This window comes from Hetaerina americana, unplaced genomic scaffold (genome assembly GCF_022747635.1).
Source record: "Hetaerina americana unplaced genomic scaffold, ioHetAmer1.1.p SCAF_33, whole genome shotgun sequence".
In the NCBI taxonomy this organism is placed as follows: Eukaryota; Metazoa; Arthropoda; class Insecta; order Odonata; family Calopterygidae; genus Hetaerina; species Hetaerina americana.
The window spans coordinates 222,259-248,729 of record NW_027286908.1 but is presented as its reverse complement, the minus strand read 5'-3'; the positions used below and the strand labels follow the sequence as shown (position 1 = coordinate 248,729).

The 26,471-nt window shown below is 39.5% G+C and overlaps 1 protein-coding gene across 1 annotated transcript in view; it reads right to left on the bottom strand.

Moving 5' to 3' along the window:
- LOC139691334 (patj homolog) overlaps positions 1–26,471 on the bottom strand; it is a 133,388-nt gene that overhangs the window by 85,128 nt on the left and 21,789 nt on the right. Inside the window, exon 5 of the mRNA XM_071589102.1 lies at positions 24,255–24,370. Coding sequence (XP_071445203.1) covers positions 24,255–24,370 — 116 coding nt within the window. The remainder of the gene's footprint in view (positions 1–24,254; positions 24,371–26,471) is intronic.

Sequence of the window (26,471 nt, the reverse complement as noted above, 5' to 3'; positions counted from 1 at the left end):
AGCGTGGAGGGAGAGAGCGGATTCGATAAGGGCGGGTCAAATGTCAAAGGTAGGTACCGGATGAAGCAGCCCGGCGATTGCTTGGGCCCCTCGCCCTCCCTCCCAGGCCACCCCCTGCTTCTGCGAGCGCTTCTTCCTGTGCCCTGGCCGGCTATATTGATGAACTGCTAGAGTATTTAGAAGACTTAGGGTCGACTCTCGGCATTGCGATCGTGGTTCAAAGCTTTAAATGAAACTTTATTCATGTCATAACATAATTTGGTTTGTACAGAGACGGAAAAGCTCTTCCGTGGATGTTGTTCACAGGTAAGGAATCTTGCGCCTGAATCCCGAGACAAAGTTAAAGTGGTATCTTTAGCATATAGAATGAAAAAAAATCTTAATCAGGAAGGAAGTCTCGATTCAACATTTACTGCATTTCTGGCGCCATTTTCGCATGCAAATGCAGTGAACGTTAATTTTTTTCCCCAATAGATTTTTAATCTGCTCCGTCAACGGCAGAAAAACGAGAGGAAAATTAAGCATTGGAAAGAAAATTGATCCTTACTCCGTCTCAGGTGTCTCGCTCCGCGAATCTTGGCGTTCTCGGTACTTCGGCACTTGTGTCGATTAGGTTTTAGGTCTCATTGCATTGCCGCGAATTGTTGCGGCGAAATTAACCAGTGAATCAGTTTTACAATTTTCGGATTTGCATGAAAACGAGTCCCTAGTGAACAAAACGCCGAAGATTCAGAAAATATTGCGTGCAATCCAAACGCATGGAATGGAAATGATCTACATGCAATTTTCTACAAAGAAAATGTTACTCACTACCCATATTCCGACATAATCCAGATGGACTTTCATGAAATGCTGCACTAATAGTGATATGTCATCTAGTGTTGGTGTATCAACAATGAAATCTAAGTCGTACGTAAAGTTTTGTTAATGGAACATTACTTATTTTTCATTTCTACACGAGTCCTTCAATTAAACTGGAGCGAAATAAGTACCTAAACATTAACAATATGACCGTGCCGTTCACAACCACGAGGGAATATGTACAGAGAACCAGTTGGTGACAATAGGAATGCAGAGGGCAGATGATCGGGACAAATATTGGATGATGTGACACGACTTGCAGGAATCGCGCGTGTGCGACCGTCTCCTATTAGAGTCATCATTGCTACAGCACAAATAAACGCGGACAGGCACATATCCAATGGGTTCAGGTGAGGCATCACAAGGGGAAAGGGTTTGAAGGCATCTTTGCGTGCCTTTTGGTCGCTTAGTGGACGGCACGCGTGCAGCAACCCTTACGTGAAAGTCGGAGCGTAGCGGAGTCAACGGGCGGCGCCTCCGTTGGGAGAGGGGCGCCACCGCCCAACAGGGAAGATGAAGAACAAAAGCGGCGGCAGTCAGTCGACGGGGACGAACGCGAGGACCTCTTCCTTTCTAGCGAGGATCGAGTGTGTTGCCGTCACGAATGGACCAGGGGGGTCCTGGCCCCCCAGCGTGCCCTCCTTCGCCTCCTCGGGGGCCGCGAGGGGCCCACGGGCCCAGCCGAGCGGCGGCGGCGGCCGCCTCGGGCCTCCTCACCGTTGCCACCCTCGCCTTCTTCCTCCGACTGCTCTCTGTTCCCAGAGCAAAGCATGATACACACGGACGGGGCGGCCCTCAGGGGCGTGCGGGCGAGGTTATCTGGGGGGCGAGCACCCGGGGGCCGCCGCCCCCCTCTGGGCCCCTCCTCCCGCGCCCCTCTGCGCGCTCATGTCCCCGACGAAGAGAGCCCCGGGCGGACAGGCCCCCGGGGTCCGACCGTGCGGTGAGCACTGATGGGAGGGCCCTCGGAGGGCAACGACACCACCCCTCCTCCCTTGACCCACACACTCCTCCCCGCTCCTACTGCCACCTCCCTCGGATCAGGAAGAGCGAAGCAAGCACATTTTCTTCGACGAGGGTCCTCGGCTGTCGCAGGTCACGGACGCTGCAACTTCCGGGAGTGACCACGGGATGTCCGGGCCGGGTCGAATTCCACTCGCCCTCAGGTCATCATTACCCCACCGGGAAGGGTCACTCAAGCCGGGACACGGCAACCGGGGGCTGTTGAGCGCCCCAGCCGAGGGCGATGAGATTGCGGCGAGAAGGGCCGGCGGCAACGAGGAACCCAGCCGGATCGTGGCCCGCACACTGAAGAACCGTGCCTTCCAGAGCGATCCAGAGACTGGAATCGCCTATATGAACATGCTACGAATCGTTCCTTAGCATTTGGCATTCTACGGTGGCATATGTCTAAGAGGAAATCAAAGGCGCAACGAACTGAACAAGAACACGGGCGAAAATAAACACGCTTCGTGAGTCCTCAACTGAAACGTTTCGACATGAGAACTATTCGAGAGTTAGTGTGATCGTTCCCAGCCCACTTTTGCATTCCAAAGTCTGGAATCCAACGCTGCCTCGGCTCAATTTTCTCAAGGAGACAATGCAGGTCACAAAATAATTCCTCCGGCCTCCAACCTCGCCTTGGGGTGAGCCCAATGGGCCTAGTGACCATCGAATTACCCTTCGCGGGCCTGAGGGCAGAAAAAGCGGAATCCGACCGGGCGGGAGGGACTGGAACGCCGGCGGAAAACCCCGTGGCTCCCGCGGGTGGGGCAAGCGGCGTGAGAACGCGGGCAGAGGTTGCCCTCTCGACCGGCCTAGAGTGAGAGGGTGAGGAGCGGCGACTACTGCCGCCGCATCAGCAGCAAATGGGGACGGGGCCTCGACAGGTGGCCAGCCGTCGAGCAGTCTTCGAGGCGCAGCAGTCGTCGGCTCCTGCGACCGACATGTACACTCCGGGGACCGATGCGGATATCCAGGGAATGGGGCTGCGAGGAATAAAGCGTTCCCCCGCGGTGGACGGATGGAGGGAGGGGCAGCCTTACACGGTGGACAACAGGGGGGCGCGACCCCCTTTCAGCGCCGTCGTCGAAACCGACGGCGGAAGCTCGCACTGCCAGCGCGAGGGCAGTCCTAACTGGGGAGGGGCGCCGAGAGAGTCTTCCTTGAGGCACACGAACACACTTTTATTCACACAAACACACACCCACACGCAAACACACGCGAAGGGGAGCTCTCTATTTCACTTTGGAACGCGGGGGGAAGGGTGTAGAATGTGGTGGGGAAAGGGACACGCACGCTCCTGACGAAAGGGAACGGGAAAACCACCACCGGGGAAAATATAGGGAGGAGCGGAAGGGGTGGGGGAGGAAAATGGAAAGGGCACGCACTTCTTATGTGAGAAAACGCACGCACGCACAACGAAACGAACGGAAGGAGGAGGGGTTCGCGGGGGAAGAGGTTGGAGGGGGGTCGAGGGGGTAGCGCTGATTGGAGGGCGTGCTGTTGTGAGGCGTCGTGGCGTCCGCGCCGTCGTCGACCGACCGTCGCGACTGTTCGCTCGATCCTGAGCTACGTTCTCGAGGAGGGGAAGGTGGGGTGGGCGGGAGGGGAGGGAGAGGGCCCCCACTCCCGTGCCTTCTCAATCAGTGCTGCCAACTCTACCTCCCCTCTCGGGGCCGAATACGTATTTCGGAGACTCGAGCAGATTATTATTTATTTCCGATTCCAATATTCCTCGACTTTCCCGACCAAAAACCATGCCTTCCCTTCACATTCAACCTGCAACTACCAATGATGCATTTCTTCCAAGTATTATCGTTTGCAGAAAATAAAATGCCTCTACATATTCTATACATGTTTCGAATGCGTTGTAAGAAATTAAAAAAGGAAAATATGACCAAATTTGCTGAACTAACTTTGTGGAAAATATTTCATAAATATTTAGGTATCACGAAATTAATTTCCTTCCTCCTTTCTGAGAATTTACCGACTCGACTTCCTTCATGAATCACCAGACAAAGACCGTTTTCTGCCGAAGAGGAAAAAGACGAAGAAGCAAGAACTTTTTTCCAGTAAAACTTCCAAAGCTTCATAACTTGAACCAATAATCCGTACCCAAATAATAATCCCGGAATTTTCCAAGTTTTCCAGATTAGTGGCAGACTTGATGAGTAATATTTAAACCATCCAGATCTCTCTTTCGCATTTACTGTTTCCACTACTTTGCTGAACATCGACATGCCTTTTACCCGGAGGTTATATTGCGCCACCTAATGTTACTCTCTCTTGCAATACCTTTTTAGAAGCCCTCTACGTATCGAATTTTTACTCCAGTGGGTACCAAATCATTCCCGAGGTTAAACTCAGGACATGCCAAATTCCGAAGAGAGCTGGTTTACCTGTGAAATCGGTTGTTTACTAACTCCGGGGGTTCATCTCCATTGAGAGTGTCGTGGCAGTATCTGCAATCCACCCCCATAATTGAACCACAACTTCGAGAGTGGACCTTCCTTATTTTCAAAATCCAGTGCGTCTTACTTATAACTGGGATGAACATCGCATAGTTCAGTTTCTCAAATCGAATTCTTCCATATGGTATCTACAGGGAAATCAATCAAAAGAGAAATGAAATATCACCTTCTTACCCTCTCCGAAAAATTCATGAATCTATCAACAGAATTAAAATTTAAAAAAAGGCAAGAACCGTTGGACACAGTTTGGCCTTTTTATGCCGTAATATACGCAAGCCTGAATAACAATAATACGATGAACGTTTGAAAGTTGTTTTGGTAGTATTATGTACAAAATTTCTATAAAAGTATTCAAGTGTAATGCAATACTTTTTTAAATAATCAAGATGATTTCGTCCTACAATCGGTACTTTTAAATCTACCTCAGTTACTTTAACATATCTAATGCAATGAAAACTCCAAATAACAGCATATCACGTGGAACTAGTGCCGTACATTGGCTACATAAAATTTGTCATTCTTTTTTACTTCATCGAGTTAACAGGAAAGCCTTTTCGTACGGTGCTAGGCTTTAACAAGAAATAGAAATACGGTGCATGCGCACAAACAAAGCGAAAACAAACATAAAAAAAACAACTTGCAAATCTAAAATCTTGAATTGAAGGCGTAAGTTTATAGTTGATACCAAAAATGTGTAAATATCTCCCACTAAGAAAGTACACGAAATTTTACTTAAAAATACTATCTTATGAGTAGATAAAGAGCTATGAACATTAAAGTAATTCACGCTCATGGGTCGCTGAAGATTATTGATATTTCAAAATTGAACCTTGTCACTAAGTCCGGGGGTATCTATTGGAGATGGGAACTGATGGGTCGGTTATGATTAACTGAGTCTGCGACTTTCAAGGACTCGACTAAATACCCGAGAAAGGCAAATGAAAAAAGCCCTTCTTTCACAAACGAGGTTTAAATGAATGCAGCAAATCCCATGACAATCACAGCTCTTGCCGGTAGGCCACGAATGACATAAACCACAGCTCGCTTTTTGCGATACAGACAAATAACAACAGCAAAGCTTAATTCCTTTATGTTACCGAATTAAAGGTGAACCATTGCCAAGAAATTTATTTGGGGAACCCAAATTGGACAGATCACGTATTCCGATTGCGTAATACAATATCTTTAACATGTAAATATCAGACAAGGATAAATAACCCAAACCAACCAACAAAATAATTATATACTCGTATTTCGTCAGCGAACCAATATGGGAGGCTGACTTTAGTCAATCTAGATGGGTCTCGGTTTTCATGCAGCTCATAAGCAGTCATACTTAATTACGGCCATGATTCGACTCGTTACACTATTTAGCGAGTTGATATTTGATCCGTGAAATCCGCAGTACATTTTTCTGGAAGGAAACCGTTTTCCAAGATGCGAAAAAATAGACAAGCTATCGATTAGATGATACACCATATAAATGGCACAATTCTGTAGCTAAAATAATAAAAAATTATGGTTTGGCTGAACTCATTGAAACTTTGCCTAACATGAGGTGTAGTGGCTTTAACTGTGGTTTTTAAAGTTAACTAGCCATATCGACATATGAAAGAATTCTGCTTGAAATTAAAACATGTCAGCTTTAGAATTAGTCCAAACTGAATCTTTCGGCATCAAAAAATTGCAATGTGTCAGTTCTTTATTTTAAGTATTATTTTAATTTACAGGTGTATGTATTAAGGTTCATTTTTTGCAACTTATCATCACAATAATACTCATTACCTTATTTGATAAGAGAAGGAGTAATAAAAAAAATGGCTAGATTATGAGGAGTGCCGACCTGGAGGTAAAGAGGAGCCTTCGAAAAATTTGGTCTGTGCATATGCTCCAATACTCCTATTTAACAGGTTTTGTTTTAGTCATAATTTCGGAGTCTAATTAAATTGCCTAACCTTTAATTGACAACAGTTTTAAACAATTAATAATTATTATTTTCAACTTTTTAATGCTTCAAAGAGTGAACTTGTGCATGTGTGAATAAATAATTTTCATTAATATATCATGGGAAACAATATGTGTTCGCCATGTGGCAGGTTTTCATGTTTGAATGTGCATTTGGCCAATGTGGCTTGTTTCCTTTTTCTGGCTATGCGTGCCATGAAGCAAACTGTTGCTATCCTTTATGACACTGAATGATTGCTTTCCCAACTATCCTTTCCTCTTGTGTCCTAATCAATATCTGCTTTTGTGGACGAAATAGCTTCCCAAAGCCATCTTCTGTTGAAGTGTTATTCCTGATTTCAAGTATAAATGCAATGCTGTACGACTATTTTCTCTTGTAGATCCCATGAGGTTTTTCTAATTTTAACTTTTTATGCAACTTTCAGTTTCTCTTATGTTTTGATGCATTAAAGGCAACCATTTTCTGTGCCTTTACGACACTCTCATACTACTTAAGTTTGAGTTCCTATAGACTGACTATATAAGGAGGTAAATAATGTATTAACAGATGGACGATATCCCTGCTAGCCCAATGCATAAGTTTTGATGCAGCACCACATGTAAGAAATAACTAAACACATTAAATTGTATACATTTACGATTTAGGAATTCTTTTAGGAGAACTTTCAAGGAAATATTAACACTCTATTAGCTACTACTAAATAAAATAGTGATATCATTGAAATTTGTAATGAAGACAACCATTTTCTATGCCTTATGCAGGAAAAAATATGAAATGGTATTTTTTCTGGTGAATCAGCTGGCACCTTATTGGTCTAAGTTACACCCCCATACCCTCGGTCCATAAGATGCAGTCTGATTTTAGTCCACATTTGGGTAAAAATTGTCTGTCTGTCTCATGGGCCAGGAAATAAGGTACAAACCTATATGTAGAAAGACTTTCATGCATATAATTATAACTTCAATAATTCTTATAATAACAAGAAACTCAACTGAAAGACCAGAATCAACTTTATGTTACCGCTTCAGCATAATTACCTTAGGAGAAAGACTAGAGTAAGAGTATGGTGTTTAGTTTTCATGTGAGAATTAAATGCACATTTGTGAGTCAATACTAAGGGTTCCGTACATCATATGCTGAGGTATGTTAGGGCACCTAGAGAATGCCTTGCATAGAGGGGAAGGTTGCAATAATCATCACCACTCACTATCACTTACTTTTATTTAAACTTGTAACAGAAAATTTGTAACACCAGTGATCAGCAACACTCTCAAATGTAAATGTCTTCTTCAATGTGTCTCCCCTTAGCACATGTTGCTTTCCTCTAACAGAATCAAGTATCTTAATGAAAATTCATAGTCGCTCTGACTAGAGGCACACAAGTACATCAAAGTTACATTTGCCACTTCTCTTTTGCAAAATTAAGTATTCCTTGCCATTGGTAATGCATAATTATGGGGGACATCAATTTGGATTACCTCTTGATGTTGTAAACCATTATCCATAAACTGTTTACTCTGTAGTAGTTTTAAGGGGAGGCGACCGACAGCTAAGGTCATTTGCGCCATAGGGGATGGACAGGAAAGGATGAAGGGTGGAGAGAAACCCGGCGTCGGCATTAGCCTGCTCTTTACGAAAGGCGCCAAGGGGTCCGCAGTTTAACGTCCCATCCGACGGACGGCGTACTCACTCAAAGTGCCCTCCACAAAGCACCTCAAGTAGGGATCGAGATACCTCTGAAAAATATTCAACACCGCCGGGATTTGAACCCGCGCCCTCAGGGTGGGAAGCCAGTACGTTAGCCCCCGCACCATCTCGATCCCCTGTTTACTCTGTCCAGGGCCTATTTATCAAAGCCATAAGTCAATTTTAAGATTTTATAGTTCACTCATAAAGAACACCCTAATGACAAGAAATTTGTTCAAGCATTTCTCATTTCTACTTCTAGTGGTGATGTGTTTACTACGTTATATCATATTTTATTTTAGAGCAGATTTTAACAGACTAGTATCTTTAATAAATGAGCCTCTAATCATGATCTGATTCTAGTGTTTTAAGTATTATTTTATTCTTGTAACAAAATATTATAATTCTACTTTTAAACAATACTGTCCTGATAGTTGTAAAATTTCTTATACCTTGATGTACTCAACAGCAGACACTGGGAAGATCTTTTGCATTTCGTAGTCTTCCCTGGTATGGGTTTACAGTCCTCGCTCAGTGAAAGAATCACATTAAGCGAAATCTTTTGGCATAAGGTAGTGTGAAGCAATCAACCTCTTCAGGCCCTCCAGGCATGGGTGCTGAGCACATGCCGCCAGACCACATCCAATGATAGAAGAAGTTGATGATGAATGCACAGCAGAAAAACAGGACAGGAGAGTGGTCAAGAGGGAACTGGGGTGGCAGGATTGGAACAAGTAAGTCCCTCGAATCAGAGGGCAGAGGTCCGAGGGCAAGACCGCCGAAAGGGACTTTCCCCAAAACTGCGGATTGCCTGAGACAGGAGCTCCCCACTGGAAGAAGTCAAGAGAAAGAAAGTCCTCAAGGGAATATCAATGGGAATTCCTCTAATTAACTGGCAAGGACAGTGCTCCTCAGATGACTGGGTCAAGTGTAGGCCATGCACAGAGGCAGTAGTGCGCAACAAGGCAGGAGGGACAGATCGGTTGCAAGGTCAAGGATCGACAAAGAATCACTAAATGGTGTATGGACACACGCATGGAGAATGTACTAAGGAGGCGTGCTTACCTGCTGATTGTATCTATTTCTCTAAGGGCACATCCATGATCCAATCCACCTGGCCCTTCACTCTTTGGATTCTAAATGCTAGCGCGATGCTTCCCCATAGATGGACTGGGAACTAGGTCTAACCTTCTCTGTCTCTCTCCTCTCCAGGGACTATTCTATAAATTTCAGAGATTTAGATGTAAAGGTGTATAGCAAAGCAGTGTATAGCAACACGACTACTTCCGTGCTTTGTCCACAAGTGTAGGTGCATTTCTGAAAGGTTGGTGTAGTGAACAATTTTACAATGGGTATTAAAGTCATATTGCACAAACCATCTTCACGATGCAGCTGATACTACTCTTTGCACTTCTGCACCCTACAAACCTACCCTAACCCTGATTCCTCCTGTATTTTTACTTTGTAGATGATTATGACCAAACACTTTCTGTTCAACACTTCATTTCACAGGTAGATATTGTCTAGGTGCATGCATTATCACAAATATACCAAGTTCACCACTAACCGTAAGTTGTAAAAGTTAATGAAATAATGAAATAAGGACAATTTGCACTTTTCCACAGTTTATTTAACGTACGACGCGTTTCAACTCACAGAGTCATCATCAGGTACAAGACAAACTAAATAGTAAGGAGACCTTATTTATATGTACAGAAGATGTGGTTGGGGAGGGAGAGTCGTGTAACCACATCTTCTGTACATATAAATAAGGTCTCCTTACTATTTAGTTTGTCTTGTACCTGATGATGACTCTGTGAGTTGAAACGCGTCGTACGTTAAATAAACTGTGGAAAAGTGCAAATTGTCCTTATTTCATTATGATGAACTTCCACGACCTCAAGCCTGAATCTGTTGAACTTATTGTAAAAGTTAAAACACAAAAAATCTGATTTTATAGTTTTATAACAACTAATTCAGACTTAACTTCATAGAAGATTTTAAAATCAAAATTCCTGATTAATATTCTCCCATGCCATAAGAAAAGAATGGTTCAATGCATTTCACATATGATGGCTCCAACTGGTACACAATATTTCCGAACGAGCTGTACTATTGTTCTTTTTAGGTAGAAGTATTGTTTTAAGAAGGTTTTCAATGGACAAAGACTGAACAATGCTATATTTCTTCGTTCATCTACCAGCAAGACACAACCTGACCCCAACAGCACATCACCTTCCCTAGATCACCAGCCTAATGTCCTACACACTATGTGATTTCATCATTTGACTGCCATCCAAGATTCTCTCCATTGATCTTTCCTGCCTCCTTTGGATTTTTCCCAGTAATTCTTTCTCCTCCCTCAACAAATAGAGTATATTTTTGATAGCTTTCCTCTGTATCAAATTTACCTTTTCCATCCTGCTCCACACCCACAACCAATAAACCTTAAGCCTATGCCTTCCAACCTTCTTAAACAATCAAGTTTCTGAGCCATGTGATGTTACATATCAAAGTTTTTATGTGTCTTTTCTTAACATTATAGTTTTGAGGTTTACTTCCATAAACCGTAGACTTTTGAAATCACATTTTATTTGGAGCATAATAATTTCAAATTAAAATGGAAATATTCATTAAGAAGATCTGAAAAAAAAACTTTTTCCAGCTAAACATTGGGATTGTATAAAGATTTATATGAGGGCTTTACATTGATAGTAAAAATATCTGGTTGGCTTGAGTATTCATTTTTTCAATTCAATTTTCACCATAGTTTTCATCAACACATTGCTTGTTAATGTATGCTAATTGAACATGATTCAGAACTGGGCATTCATTCAACTGAAATTGGGTTAGAAAATGACAGCTCAGAATTTTATTTATCATTTATATTATAATTCATTAATCGTTAAAATTTTTGATATGTTTATGGTCAGATTAAATAAACACATCTTGGATTATAGACAATTTGCCAAGAACATTAACCTACTTCTGTCACAAATCCCTAGGTCAGCATAATATAGACTGTACAAAAAGTCTATGGTGTGCAAAGTGTCCTAAACTAACTTTGTTTGGATAAAAAACAGATACAAAGCTTAAATTAATAGAACAACCTGTACTTCACCTAGCCACACCCTATGTCAACACAAAATGGTTGGAAAGCTCAGTCCATAACACTGGCTCATTAGCTATGGAAACCAATCAAAGTTTTCCTTCTTTTAACTGACAGCCTGTATATACCCAACATCATCACAACTCACCACAAAAAAATGATGAAACAAAGCAAGAACACTGACAAGTCACATAAGTTATTGTCTTGAAATATTTTACAGTCACTCCTCAGACAATATTATATAACCCGACCAGCCTCAGCCACATAGAACCATTTGAATAGTGGGTAAGGAGTGGGGTGGGGAAGAAGTCATCTCTCACTTCAGGGGCATTTTTTTCCAGCCTATTTGACAATAATGTGACCTAGTGATAGAGGAAACGTCAAATGGGCTCCTATCCTAGTTTTCTAAGTGTTGTGGAAAGCACCCGCTGTTAAAAGGGAAAGAGATGATTTGTTGTCATATTCCAATGGTGCTCCTGGACATTCACCAGCTATACTTAGTGAGGACTGCAGCAGCTGGCCAAAAAATACCAACCCTACTGGTCGGACATCTTGAGTGTGGTGAAAAGATAATGGCATGAAAATTATGAACAAAGTACTCAATGAACCTTCCATTAAACTTTAACTTTTTGCCTTAGAACTTCTGTCTCTTTTGGAAATAATTTTTTATCATTTAAAATACACAAAGAAGTGTTTCAGTATCTAAAATTACAAGAGAAAATCAAGTTAGCCTACATATAATTCAGAAAGCTAGTGTATTTTAATACTGGTCAACAGCTACTGGCAATTACCATTTGAGCAAGGATATTTCATAATGAAGCTTCAGGTAATCCTTACAGTTTTTATCTGAATGGACCCCATAGACATGCCAATTTTTAATAATGTCCGAGGAAATCTTGGTCAAAAGTTAATTATACAAAAAGGTATGAGCAAACTTACAGCAAAAATGCATAGAATTGTGCATCAACTCACATTCTCATTTTAGAGATAAGAAAAATAAATAAGTATCCATGAGGGACCTCAAAAGAATGCTATAGGAAATATTGGCAACACAAAAATATTCCCAGACATCAATCTAAAAAGTCTTCAGCACTTTAAACAAATTACACACTTTTTTCCTATGCCATTGGTCAATGAGGTTTAGGTTTACTCCATTACAGCACTGCTTGCATTGTCAGAGGAAATAATGAACATCAACACGAGTCGCATTACAACTTCCAACAATAGGAAGCCTACGTATCCTCTTTAAGAAGTCTGCAAATGTTAGATCCTCCTCCATAGTAATTTGAGGTATTGAGTCACAAATACAGGTACTTAAACAGCCTCCAAATGTTTCCACTCTAATTATTCATTCAAGTATCTTTGGTACTCAATTTATATCAAGACAATAAGAGACATCTCAGATCACCATTGATCACTTAAATTATTTACCACCTCTTTATAACTAAAAAAACTAAATATTGATAAAAGAGTACTACTATGGACGAAGGCCTTCCTACAAGATAGAACCCAGCAGGTTCGTGTTGGGCACAAAATCTCAGAAGAAACCCGCGTCACATCCGGAGTACCTCAGGGTAGCGTGCTTGGTCCTCCTCTGTTTCTTTGTTACGTGAATGACCTTGCTGAATGTGTCAATTCCAAAATATGATTGTTCGCTGATGACTGTATACTCTATAGGGAAATCAGCAGCAGCAGTGATCGCGACGTTCTGCAGGGTGACATAGATAACGTGGCTAATTGGATCAAAATCAACAAAATGGAGATAAACATTGCAAAAACTATCCACATCTCATTCTCCAAAAGGAAGGCAGGTGAGGGAAGGGTATATAAAATAATGGGAGAAACGATTGTAACAAAAGATAATTGTAAATATCTAGGGGTACACCTAAGTAAAGACTTAGGGTGGGGACTTCACACAGATTATGTGGTAGGCAAGGCCTTTAAATCGCTCCACTGGGTCATGCGGAGCCTCAAAGGAAGCACTAAATCAACTAAAGAATTGGCCTTCAAAACAATTGTAAGGCCTATTGTCGAATATGCGACCACAGTATGGGATCCCTTTGAAATAGGGCATGTGAAAAAATTAGAAGCAGTGCAAAGGAAGGCTGCCAGGTACGTTTTAGGGCGCCATAGGCAGACTGACAGTGTAAGCGACATGCTAGGCTCACTAGGATGGGGGTCACTAAAGAACAGACGGAAGCTGAATAGACTGTGTGCCATTTTTAAAATATTGAAAGCTGACGGAGGCGGGAAAGAACTGAACGAGAGTGTAAATAAGCCATGTTATCTCGGCAGGAATGATCACCCGCTTAAAATCAAATACATGCCCCAAAGGACAAACACCGCCAAGTTTTCGTTCCTAAATATGGGAATCAAAGAGTGGAACCAGCTGCCTGATGAACTCTTTAAGCCCTTACCCAAAAGCATTAAATCATTTAGGCATGAATGCAAAAGGTATACATGATGGGATTGTTAAATGCAATACGGCAGAAGGTGTATGGCTGTATCAAAATATATTGTTTTTTCTCATTTTTTTATTTTGTAAGTCTACTATACGACTATTTAATGACACTGTGATATGTTTTAAGAATGACTACTGTTTGTTATATCATGTCATTGCCACCCGGCTTATCGCCTAACAGCAATGTATCCCAAATAATAATAATAATAATAATAATAATAATTATCAGCAAACAATTGATGGAATACAACATCTGAACTTGAAGGCAAAAACTTCTTTATCGCTAAGTTTCCTACTTGAAATAATGCCTGAGAAAGTTTCACCACTTAATGCTAAACATGAGGGCTAGTCAGATGTAAACAGTGTTAATGTGGCAAAGTCAGAATAGATGTAGCCCTCACCTTCTGATCAGTGGAACTTGTACTCAAATCAATCTGGGTGCACTACGTAAACTTAGCGCAACCCACGTTGTAATGCAAGGGTCATCAAATTAACTTGAAAACCATAATTGGTGCAGGCCAAAGGTCAGGCCTTAAATGTCTACAATTGAATTGACTTTTACATGCTATGTGCCTTTGCTGACTTCACTTATAACTATTACAAAAAAACCAGCCCCCATGAGGCTGGTGGTAGTGGTGATATTCTTATGCAGTTAGTTAAATCACCAAAACACCAATGAAACACTGAGAAAGGGCTATGAGTCCAAAAGCAGTGGGCACTATTCTGTGGAGCACTTTACCAGCAGCACAATGGAGAATGAGCTCCTTATGAAAAGTTACTTTTCTTGTTTTAGGAGTTTTTACAAATTCTGAGACAAAAATAAAGATTTACATATAATTCACCTGCCTCCTTATCTCCAAGCCTACAAACTATTTCAAACTTTAATGCTGAATATCTTATGAAGAGAGGCTCATTTTAATCCTGGAGGTTCACCTTCATACAAATTAAAATACAAAGGGACTGGAGTAAGAGACAAATTGGGGGCAGGTAATCACCTCATCAACAAACGTACCTCAAATGGACAGGAAAGGAGCATTAACCCACATGTTCCCAAAATGTGCATTTACAATGAAATATCAAATTACCCATCAATTAAGTGTAATTTTCATAAGATATTTGTAGTTAATTCAGAAGAGCTCACAGAATGATTTTGAATCAACAATAGTAACCAAATTCCTTATTTTTAAAGCATCTTATTAACCACAATGGACATATGACCTAGCTACCAGGACATACAAATCACCTAGATGCATACCTATGTGATTCAGTAATTGTAAGCCGTTCAAATAAACTAACCTTTCAGGAGGTGGAACATACAACATTGGAGTTTGATATGAAGTTTCCAGTGCCCCTAACTCATGATAACAATCTTTCCTCATTGATAAATAGTTTATTATTGAAATTAACCTTATTGAAAATTTCAATCACAAAAGTTCCTAATATGCAAAAGGCTTTATCGTTTGTTCCTGCTATAACCATTTCCCCATGGGATATAAATAATTGCTAAAATGTGACAGCATTTTAGACTAAGGACAGACCGTTTTATGACATAATCCCCAGAGTTGCAACCACATCAGGAATGCTCCAGGCTAAATCATCACACAAAAAGCTAGCTACTGTTTTTTCTACTTTCTGGCAACAACTCATTCCAAGATCTGTTTAGAAAAACCCTAAGGACAATGTCCCACAAAGGGAAGTCATTTGGCTCACCATTTTTCTATGCCCTCACTAAGGGAAGTTTGTGGCAGAAGAAATAGCCATGGGTACATCAATTAGCAAAATCTCATTATTGCAAATAACTATCAGTTTGACAGAATTCCGACCATAGGCCATTTTTATACTGATTGACCATGGGGACATTCTGTCAAGGTTAGTATTCACAGTCAATTGATTTTAAACCCTCTCTCTCCCCCACAATTGCATAAACCTTACAACGTGGAGCTGCCAATGGATTAACACTTTGTCCAAATGAAGCTTCTCGGACTGCCCATGTAACAGTAACCTCATACCTGTTGGATTTTTTTAAAGCATAAAACTTGAAGTTGAGGTCTGGACAAATTTCCTTGTCAGCTTAAGACTCATGTTGCTGTGGGAATCTCTTCCCAATGAAAATCTCACTTCCTACGCCACAGCTAACACGGAGCCAATGCAAGGGTATCACTTTGATTCACATCAAATAAATAAATGTATGGTATTATGGACTCCGAGAATTTATGCATCTGTCTATCATTTACAAGCTATATATCTGATAATGACCCTCTGCTAGTCCTTTAGACCACAACAACATGATTTCTTTGAAACGAATTATGGAATTTGGGTTCTCTATGGGAGAAAAGAAGATTCATGCAGCCTGGAAAAAGATCAATGACGACCCAATGCAGCTACTCTCCTGAACTAGGCAACTATGCACCACTTGAGTGCTTTTCAGAACAGAGTATTGCCATTGCAGAGCATTACAGCAATATGCAAGTGTGAATGTTCGGTACCAACTATTTAAAAACTTGTACAATGCACTTTTGGAACAAGTCACATTTCTTGGAGATTCTTAAATTAATCATCTATGAGACTGGACACAAAAGCATAACCACAAACACATTCAATTTCTTCAAGTAGCAATTTCAGTTCTAACTTCATCTCAAGGATAAAAATTTAATTAACAATGGCAGTGAAGAGTCAGGCTAACAACTAATGAAGCAAATTTCTGCATTTTTCTCTCTCATCATTGCCTGTGAAGACATTTTTAAGTAACAACACTTGTCATAGCAGTAAGGGATTAAAATCTGACCATCTAACATTGTAGTATTGAGATGCAAATTAAAAATGTGAGAGAGCAAACTGATCAATTTTGAATTCTCAATATGTATATTAACACAAGAAACACGAAGATTGTTTTTAGCAAGTAATAACAAATGCAGATGTTAAACTAATTTGCCACTGATAGAGACAAGATTTTAGAATGAACCACAGTGATAAATATAATAAAACTAAAATTGGCATTCAAATCTAAAATTATCTTTAGTGGGTTAAACAAATCAAAATAGGTTTTCCAAAACTTAAAATCAACTATAAGACTAAAACCACTCTCTTGCTGGCATTTAAATGATATACACAAGAATATTACATTTATGATATCTTTGGCATAAACAAGGAGTAATTACTCTGTTTAACTATTGGAGATATCACTCAGCTCAACTATGTGTTCCAGGAATTATATGGTTAAAATTTCATTTCTAAAAGTTTTTCAAAGGATGGAGCATTTTTCCAATCCTCCAAGTCAATAATTCTACACAGTAAGAAATGCACAAAAAACAATACAGAGTAAATTCTATATGCATGGGTACTATAATTTCAGTGCAATGTTATTATGCGAGGATTTTCAGGTGAAATGAAGCAGTGAAATTAGTTTTATTTTCTACTACTTAGCCAATTTTAATTCTCTTCAACTAGGGATGACTTTCTGCTCCATTAAAGATTTATACTCCAATCCAGTTGCACAAGAAATAATAAACTGTCATAAGCCAATCTCTCATGTCATCAAGGTATCTCAAACAAATAATGTGTTGCTGCCACTGCTAAAGGCAGCTGTATTTTCATCTTCATATTCCAAATGTTCTCTTTTAAAAATAATTGGCAGGAGTGTTAGGCAAAACACATTAGAGGAACTTTTAATTCTTTAATGATATTTAGAATATTCTTAAGTTGATTCATTTTTTTAAAGAGTACTTTGACAGGGTGTTTCTAACATTTTCTATTGTATTGATTGTTGATTGATCCAGGGAGGAAAATGTCTTAATATTTCTTTGTCAAATAGTCAATTTTCCTTCCTTCACAATGTGGTCTCACTTACTCATGAAATGAGAGAATAAGATCGATTACAACTACCGTATTTTCCCAAGGATAACGCGCGCTTTATCTATACAAAAATGTTGAGTTGATAAAAAAAATGACGATGCACGTTATGTGATGAAAATTGAAAAAATCCGAACATTTACACACCTATGTACACAACAATTTAAAGAAGAGTCTCCCAAAAATAAATTAGTCTGGAAGCATGCTGTTCTAATTGCATTCTATTTTAAACAGATCTGCTACAGTTACGGTTATTTTATCTCATGACTCCATGAGAAAAAGAAGAAACATATAATTTATACACTTCATTCATTCTAATATGTAGCAATTCCTTATTCTAATGCACAGTACTTCACATACACGAGTGCGTTGTATTATATAACACGTACATATAAATATATGATAGCATAGGTAGATCACTCGAATCCAAGAAATTTGTCACCTGAATAACAATTAAATGAATGTAGTGCATTTATTATCTCTTCAAGCACATCAACGAGTTCACTCTTCGAAGTTAACTCTTCCTAATCTTCTAGCACTAGCATTGAAATATTGCCTAAGGCTTTTTCAAATCCATTTTTTACATAAGTTACTCTGACACCCTGCCAACTTTCCAGGACCCACCCGCTTATTTCTTCATAAGACACTTTTAATCCTTCCCAATTCTGTGTAGTTTTTCATATCAGACATCATCCACTTTTCCCAACTAGAACGTAACTTTAATTTAAAAGATTTATTAATGAATAAATCCTGGCAGCCTTGCAATTTCCTCTTTTTTTGCAAAATTGATGACTTCTAGCTTAAACATTGCTGTATACAATTTTCTTCTTCATGGGTAATTTTCATGAGAAAATTCTATACTACTATAGCTTAATTCAGGTTTGAAACAATCATCATATGGGCGGCACTTTCATAGAACTTGAAGGGTGTGCAAAACAGCTGATCGCCGATGCTTACCAAGCTAAGTAAAGCAAACAAAACAAGAAAATTCTATTTCAGTCATTCTCTTCTTTAAAATTTGTTGTCTCAGGCGTAACTTTGTGGAATTTGCATAACATATTGAAATGTAATGAAATAATTGACTTTGTAATTCCACACAAGAAAAAGTGCATGCTTGTTTCCTTTGATGTACGCAACCTTTTCACCAACGTGCCACCCATGGAAGCGGTGAACCTTGCCGAAGACATCCTCATCCGGAAATCCATCCCAGTTCCAGTTATAAGTGAACTTTGTGCATTACTTAAGACGTGTGTTTCCCAAAATTATTTCATTTTTAATGGTACCTATTTCCAACAACCCAATGGTTTAGCCATGGGCTCGCCCTTGTCCCCACTCCTGGCCGATATGTATATGGACAATTTTGAAAAAGTTTTGTTCTCCTCAGCCTACCCTCTCATTAATAATGTATTTTGTTGGTTAAGATATGTAGACGATGTCTTCTGTGTGTGGACAGGTTCTGATAGGCAACTAGATCAGTTTCTAGCACATCTAAATTCTATCAATTCTAATGTACAATTCACGTGTGAAAAAGAGGAAAAAGGTTCCCTGAATTTCCTCGACCTATCCATTTCTAAAGACAAAGATGGGTTACAGTATTCCATTTTTAGGAAAGAAATGTATACAGACCAATTAATTAATTCCTCTTCAAGGCATTGCTTCACCCAAAAGCTTTCGGCATTTCATGCAATGATCCACCGTTTGACCGCTATCCCTATGTCAAAATTCAATGTAAATAAGGAACTTAATGTAATTAAAACGTTAGCAGTAAACAATGGGTATTCAGAAGATCTAATAAATAAACTTTACCGGAATAAACTTACAAAAATAGCCTTAAGCCACATTTACAACCCCGAACATGTAAAAGATCCCACTGCCAAATGGCGGAGAATACTATATCTTGGGACTATTTCTCAAAAAGTAATTAAAAGTTTACCTAAAGAAAAAATTAAATGTGCCTTTTACAGTCGTTCATGCCTTAAGAACCTGATCTCTCACACTAAAGACAAAGTCCCCGAAAACGAGAGGAGTGGAGTGTATGAGTTAAAGTGCTCGGATTGTAGCACAAAGTATATTGGACAAACAGGACGGAAATTTAAAGAAAGGATTAAAGAACACCAAACATGTGTAAAAAATAAGAACATAACATCCCTCTTTGCAAAACACCTCATCGAAAGTGATCACAAAAGTGACTTTGTGACAAAAATTATTCATTTTGAAGAAAAAGGTCAAAGGCTCGATGCTTTGGAGCAGTTAGAAATTTTGAAATGTGTCCGTTGGAAAGATGATCTTGCCAACGAAATTTTGTATCCCTCCCACTCCCCACTCCTAGACCTACCACTCTTCTAAATCAAAAATGTAATTCTCTTTTCTTCCCAGCTACATTGTAACCTTTTTACCCCTCCGACCTCCCTCTCTGACCAACCCCCCCCTCCTATGATCAGAAGGTATATATAGCCAGCGTGCTTCTATGAGGACCACCTGATGATGACGTTCAACGTCGAAACCTGGGTCGTGTGTTTTTAAATAAAGTGTGTGGAATTACAAAGTCAATTATTTCATTACATTCTCTTCTTTGTTTATATTTGATTTGCTGACAGTTACTTTGAGTAGCAAATAAAAGGACACACAAACCTGCCTCGTTTTGGCTTACGAATCATAGCCAAAAAGCAATAAGGCAGTATATTGTGTTGGCTTGTAAATATTGTTTATTTTTTGATCCTTCTGTTCTTTGGAATTAATTTCAATCAACTGGCTCAAATCTTCTGTATAATTACAGAAGATATAGCCACAGGCAGTTATGATTTCATTTGTTTCATTGGTTGTTACCATCTATTAGTGTATGAATATAGAAGTATTTTTACACACAATATATAAAATTTTTACAAGCGCATATAAATATATATAGATGCGTGGATTCTATACAAATCCACGATAGCTAAAAAAATCTAGGAGTGCGTTACCGATGGGAAAATACAGTACTTTAATTCATCCAGTATTTTAAGTCACATGCGCAATCTTATCTCCTTTAGCAGTTCCCATTATATGTTTTCCAATAACATTTAATGCTTTCAATTCATTGATAACAATTTTAACCAATCAGTTTCCTCTGTAATCAGAATATTTCAAAAATGAAATTTTTTCTCCCAAAGAGCTCCAAATGGTACACATCTAAAGATTATACTGTGGTTTTGAAACCAGGGCGTGTAAATAAATTTTTGCATCATTTAGTGGAAATCGAAGGTAAAACAAACCCATGTCACAATTTCACATGATGGCAAAGTCTGTCTTGAACATCATTGAAGACAGATTCAACACTGAGTCTGAGTAGCACGAAATAGTACTTCTCCTTAATATTCCCACCACATATTTGACAAAGTCAAGAATGTGAATGGGGAGAATGAAAATGAAGTAAAGCAATGCAGTTAGCCACAATGTACTATAAGTCACCTAAATGGAGATTAGACATAATATAAGAACAATTATACCAAATTGGCATGATTGCTACCAAGAAAATTCATGATTTATGGCTGTTTCGATTAAAAAATATTGGCTTACAATGGATTGTATACCACATGTATAAACTTTTATTAACATCTTTTTCCCAAACTCTAGGTCCTACCAGCATTTAGTCCTCCCAGAGATGGCATTCAAAATGATAAATCTAACCACTTCAGTGCACCTTTTATAGAAATATAAAATGCAAAAACAGCCTAAATGAATACATTTTTCATACATTCACCTTTCAAACTAAAATTGAAGGATGTGACATGCTAGGTGTGTAGGAGTAACTGTATGATGTGATAGTTGGAGTGGTGTAGAGAGAGTACTTAGGTACCCTTGAAGCCCATACCAAACCTGCATTAAAATTACCATAGACCATGACATTTGATTTCAATAATAGTCTCAACTAAATTTAAAAAGACAATAGAATTAATTAAAACAAGCATTAATAAAATCCTGCCACATGATTCACATGGGCTAGATGAGATCAGCAATGATCAGCTGAAGCTTTCCTATTTATAGAACAGGCAGTGCATGCATACTTTAGCAGAATATGGCACTGTACAAGACCGGATCAAAAAGTTCTAGGCCTGTTTATATGTGCACCAATAAAGGGTCAGAGTGCATTGGGTTTGGTGTAATTCTTCAGCTCAAGCCTCCCTTCAAAACAACCAACTTTGCAAAACATCAATAAGCTTCACAGATGCAAACATATGGCTGCTTTAGTGAATCAGGTTTTTGGGATTTGGCAATATACCATGACATTTTCTGTGAAGCTTGGGAAAATATTTATGGAGAGTTTTCTAATGTTACTGGAGGAAGTCAAGATGAATGCTTAGAGTCATTAACAGCATCATGAGTGGTATGGGACATTCAAACAGGGTCGGACATCGTCTGAAGACAATCCAAATTCAGGACGGAACCTTGACAGATGACAGATGGGTTGCCCAACCCTTGTGAGGCTAAGTCCTCATTTGATCAGCCTCTTCTTAAATTGCTGAAGAAGAGTGCAGACTCTCATTTAGTTTACGCCAGGGAATTGAAATAACTGAAAAACTGCAGATGCACTTATTGCTGTGAAGTTTGTTCTCAGTCTGATGTTTGCAGAACAAAAACAACAGCAATAAAAACAACTTCTAGAAATGGCAAATTTTTCAATGAGAAATTTTTGAAAGGCATCATCACTGAGGACAATGCATGAGTTTAAGGGTGCAACGTGGAAATGAGGATCCAATCACTGAGATCAAAAACCTCTAAGAGACCCAAAGAAGTTTGTCAGGTGAGATCATACGTTGAATTCATGTTCACTGTTTTCTTCAACCAGAAGGGTGTTGTCTACCAAAACGTTCTTCTCAGCATAAGACAATCACCTCTATTACCGTGAAACCCTGAGAAAATAGCACACAGCTATGAGGAGAATAAGATATGAATGGTAGCCAAATGGTGAGTGGATGTTGCATCATGGCAACACAATCATTTGGCCTTGCTTATCAGCAATTTTGTCATGAAAAAGTTTCGACAGGTACATGGCCGTAACCTTCATAGTTTGGTCACACAGACTGGATGAATTTCTTCAGCATATGAATGGACACCCATACATCCAATTCACAATGAAGAAGGAGAAGAAGAGACATTTTCCATTCCTAGATATTTTAGTTCACCAAAAGGAGAGCACAATTGGTCACAATATGTATCAGAAACCCCTTCACACAGACCTCTACCTGGATTGAAAGAGCCAATATCATGAATCCCAGGAGAACCTAGTATTCTAATCACTCATCCACAGAGAAAGGTATATAGTGAACAAAGAAAGCCTCCCACAAGACCTTCAACACCTCAAGAAGACCTTCATCCAGAATGGCTACAACAATCGCCAGATTTCCATGATCCTTAAAAGGTCCTTGGGCCCATGCAGATCAACCCCAGGGGAAGAATTGACAGTAGTAATCAAGGCCACATGACTCCAAAGTTCCAGGAAAAATCTCAAGAATCCTTGAAATTCTCGAGAAAAGATTTGACTTTGAAATTATTCATCAGCCACGACCGATATTAAGACAACAGTTGGTGAAAGCAAAAGATCCAATTGGACTTAAAACACCATATATCAAGAACAGACCCTGTTCATGTTGTGAATTCTACGTTGGTAAGACAGGCCAAACGATTGAGATTAAAACAACACAGCAAGCACCTCTGACTGGGTCAGCAGTAGCCGAGCACAGCATTGAAGAAAATCACAATGATTGAAATCATAGTGATTTTTTATGGCAATCATCAAATAAAATCAATGATTCACTGGGAAGTAACAAAACTCCTCTGCCGATCTCAGGGATACTGGGATAGGATTGTGAAAGAAGAAATTCAGATCAAGATGACCACAGATACATTTTCACAGACAACTTTGACAGAACTTGAGATCATTTCCTGAGAATCAAAGGGAATTGACAGGAGATGACCACGGGAAAATATGACAGCTGACCAATCAGCAGCCACCTGACCCACAGGAGATCATGTATAGCAGTGTAAATACTTGCATGGAATGGCACCAGAGGGAGACACAAAGCTGACAGAAAGAGAACACGGAAGCTGGCACAAAGAGGAACAGACCCAGGGTGAAACTCTAGAGACTTTAACCCAGAAGATTTACCGGGAAAACACAAGATCAGACAGCATGATGGTCATCCCCTAGCCCTCCTTACTCACCCAATTTGGCCCCCATGGACATTTTCCTGTTTTCAAAGCCCAAGTACTCAATGGAAGAAGAGATATTCGACAGGATCGTGGAGATAAAAGAAAAATCCCTGATGGAGTTAAGCAGCATCTCAGAAGACATTTTCTGCATGCTTGCAACAGTGAAAGCGGTGGTAGGGATATGTATAGCTTGCCAAGAGGAGTAATTTGAAGGGGACAGAACTAAATGTTCTATGAACATTTTCAATAAATTTATAAAAAGTCAAGGACCGTTTTGATCAGACATAATAGTCTATTGAGCAAAGCATTCTGCTATGGACTGAAGGGGTTCCAGTTCACTTCTGCACATATGCAGCTAAATTTAGGCTGTGTTATTTTCAGAATCCCATTATTTCATGGCAGAACACATGTGGCATGGGGGATTTAGGAAGGCACCAGCACCCTGAACATGTCAATTGAACACACCATAGAGATGGAAAAAAGTAAGAGCTATACTCTCACCTATCAATTAAACCATTAAATCTGATTTTGCATGGAATGGTGCACTCCAAATCCCAGTGCCAATGGTTTGCCTACATTGCATCCAGTGTCATGCTGGATTGAAGTTTCTGATGAGGCATTCAACAGGCGGTATAGTGCGAAAAAAGCTTAATTACTCACCGCCCAGCAATCCCAGTGGGTTGAATCTCCTGAACAAATATCCCCAGCTCGCCCTTCTCCTCACTCCGCAGGCCAACCACACTGAATCCAAGGCTACTCCCCTCTGGTTTGAACAGCTTTTTGTAAGAATGAAAGAAACACAGGTTTATTAGTAAAGTTTACCATATTTTTATAATGGGGATCAACCATTGTCTTCAGTAAGCCATTCATTATGTACATGGGTCCTTCAATTAGTCCAAAGAAAATCCAAGGGATGGCACTCATAGCTTCGGAAAAGGCTTTTAGCCAGCCTAATCTTTCACTAGACTGATGTTTAAGTTTCATCTATATCCATCTCATGGTTTCATTTTCATAACTGATTGAAGCAACAAACATTTATTTATTTAGGAAAATGTAAAAAATGAGTTTGGTGCAGTGTTTAAACACTTCTATTTAACAGGCTTAACACCTAAAGAGATCCAAGTCAAGTAAGATGAAGTACATGGCACCTGTGATTGTGACTGTTTACAACAGCGTTTCATGAGTTTTAATGCATTCCAATTTCCACAAATGATGAAAGTCGTTCAGGACATCCAGTGGATGTGACTTCCTCTAAAATGATCGACAAAATCCACAATATGGTACTGAGTGATAGAAGAATAAAAGTTTGCAAAATAGTTGAAAACAGCTGATTGGTCTCTTTTCCACCACAATCCTGATAAGTTTCTGTGTCAATACGTAACTGTGGATGAAACATAGATACACAACCAGTTTACAGAGGCAAAGGACCATTTGAAACAGTAGGTGTCTACCAATGATCCAGCTCAGAAGAAGGTGAAGACATTGTTGGCTATGGTTTTTTTGGGATGCAAATCATCTACACTGATTATATGCAATAAGGACTAATGATTAATGGAGAGTAATATGTATCGTTAATGCACCAGTGGAGCAAAGAAAACAAGGAAAAAAATGTCCTCATTAGGCAAAGAAAAAATTATTTTCCATCACAATAATACCATTTGGAGGTGCAAACCTGGGCAGTTTTGATGGCAAAAATTATGGGATTAAAGTTTGAATAATTACGACACCCACCATATTCACCAGATTTGTCCCCGGGTGATTTTTTTTATTTCAAAACTTGAAAAAATGGCTCAAACAAAAATGAAGCACATCAAATGAGGTCAACACAGATGCCTATTAGAGAACCTTCCGAATTTCTACTTTTTGGATGGCTTAAAAAAGTCGGATAAATGCTGAGAAAATTGCAGGGAGCTAAAAGGAGATTAAACTGTAAATTAAAAGCTACCAATATAATGTTTTTCTATTAATCCCTAAGGACTTATTGAACAACCCAGATACTTTTCTTCATAGGATAGTACATTGAATATAAGGGATCAGATTGATAAAGTCAAATTAAACATTCCTCAATCACATAATCAGCTTTATCACACTTTACTGGGTGGAACTTCTTCAAATTGAGGAAGAAGAAACGTAACAATATACTCATTCCAAAGAAACTGCGGGAGATGCCGCAACAGTAACTTTTAACGGAGTCATCCGCTAATATGCATTTCAATGCAATAATTTCAGAGTGTAAAAATCATTCGCCTGGACCAAGATTCGAACCTGGATCCCTCAATATCCGGTTGAGTACTTTAGCCATTTAAGCTATCGAGACGTCCTCCTAAACTCTGAAATAAGCCCCCAAAATTTCAGAGTTAAGGAGGACGCCTCGATAGCTTAACTGGCTAAAGCACTCGACCTGACATAGAGGGATCCAGGTTTGAATCTTGGTCAAGGCAAATGATTTTTACACTCTGAAATTGTTGTATTGTAAAAATATACCTTCCACTTCATAATTTATTATTCACACGGCCATTATGTTTCAAAACATTTAAAAAATATTTGCCTTTTTTCCTTCTAAATTACATAAAGGATCAACTATTCCAACACAGGCATTCCAATGAGACAGTGTGCGGCAAATACTTCACATCGGTGGTCCACAACCTGGTTTGCTGGAAAATATGGGAGTCCATTCAGAAGAGGTGCTACCTTGTTTACAGGAGTTAAAGCACATTTTAAGGTATAAATAAGCTTGGGTTTTGGCTATAACATGCAGATGAAAATGGCAAAACCAAAAAATAGGGAGCATCAACATATTAATATGGAATGCCACAGAGGGCACAGGTAGGTACCACAAAGTCTATAACTTCATATACTATACATTAATTTAATAAC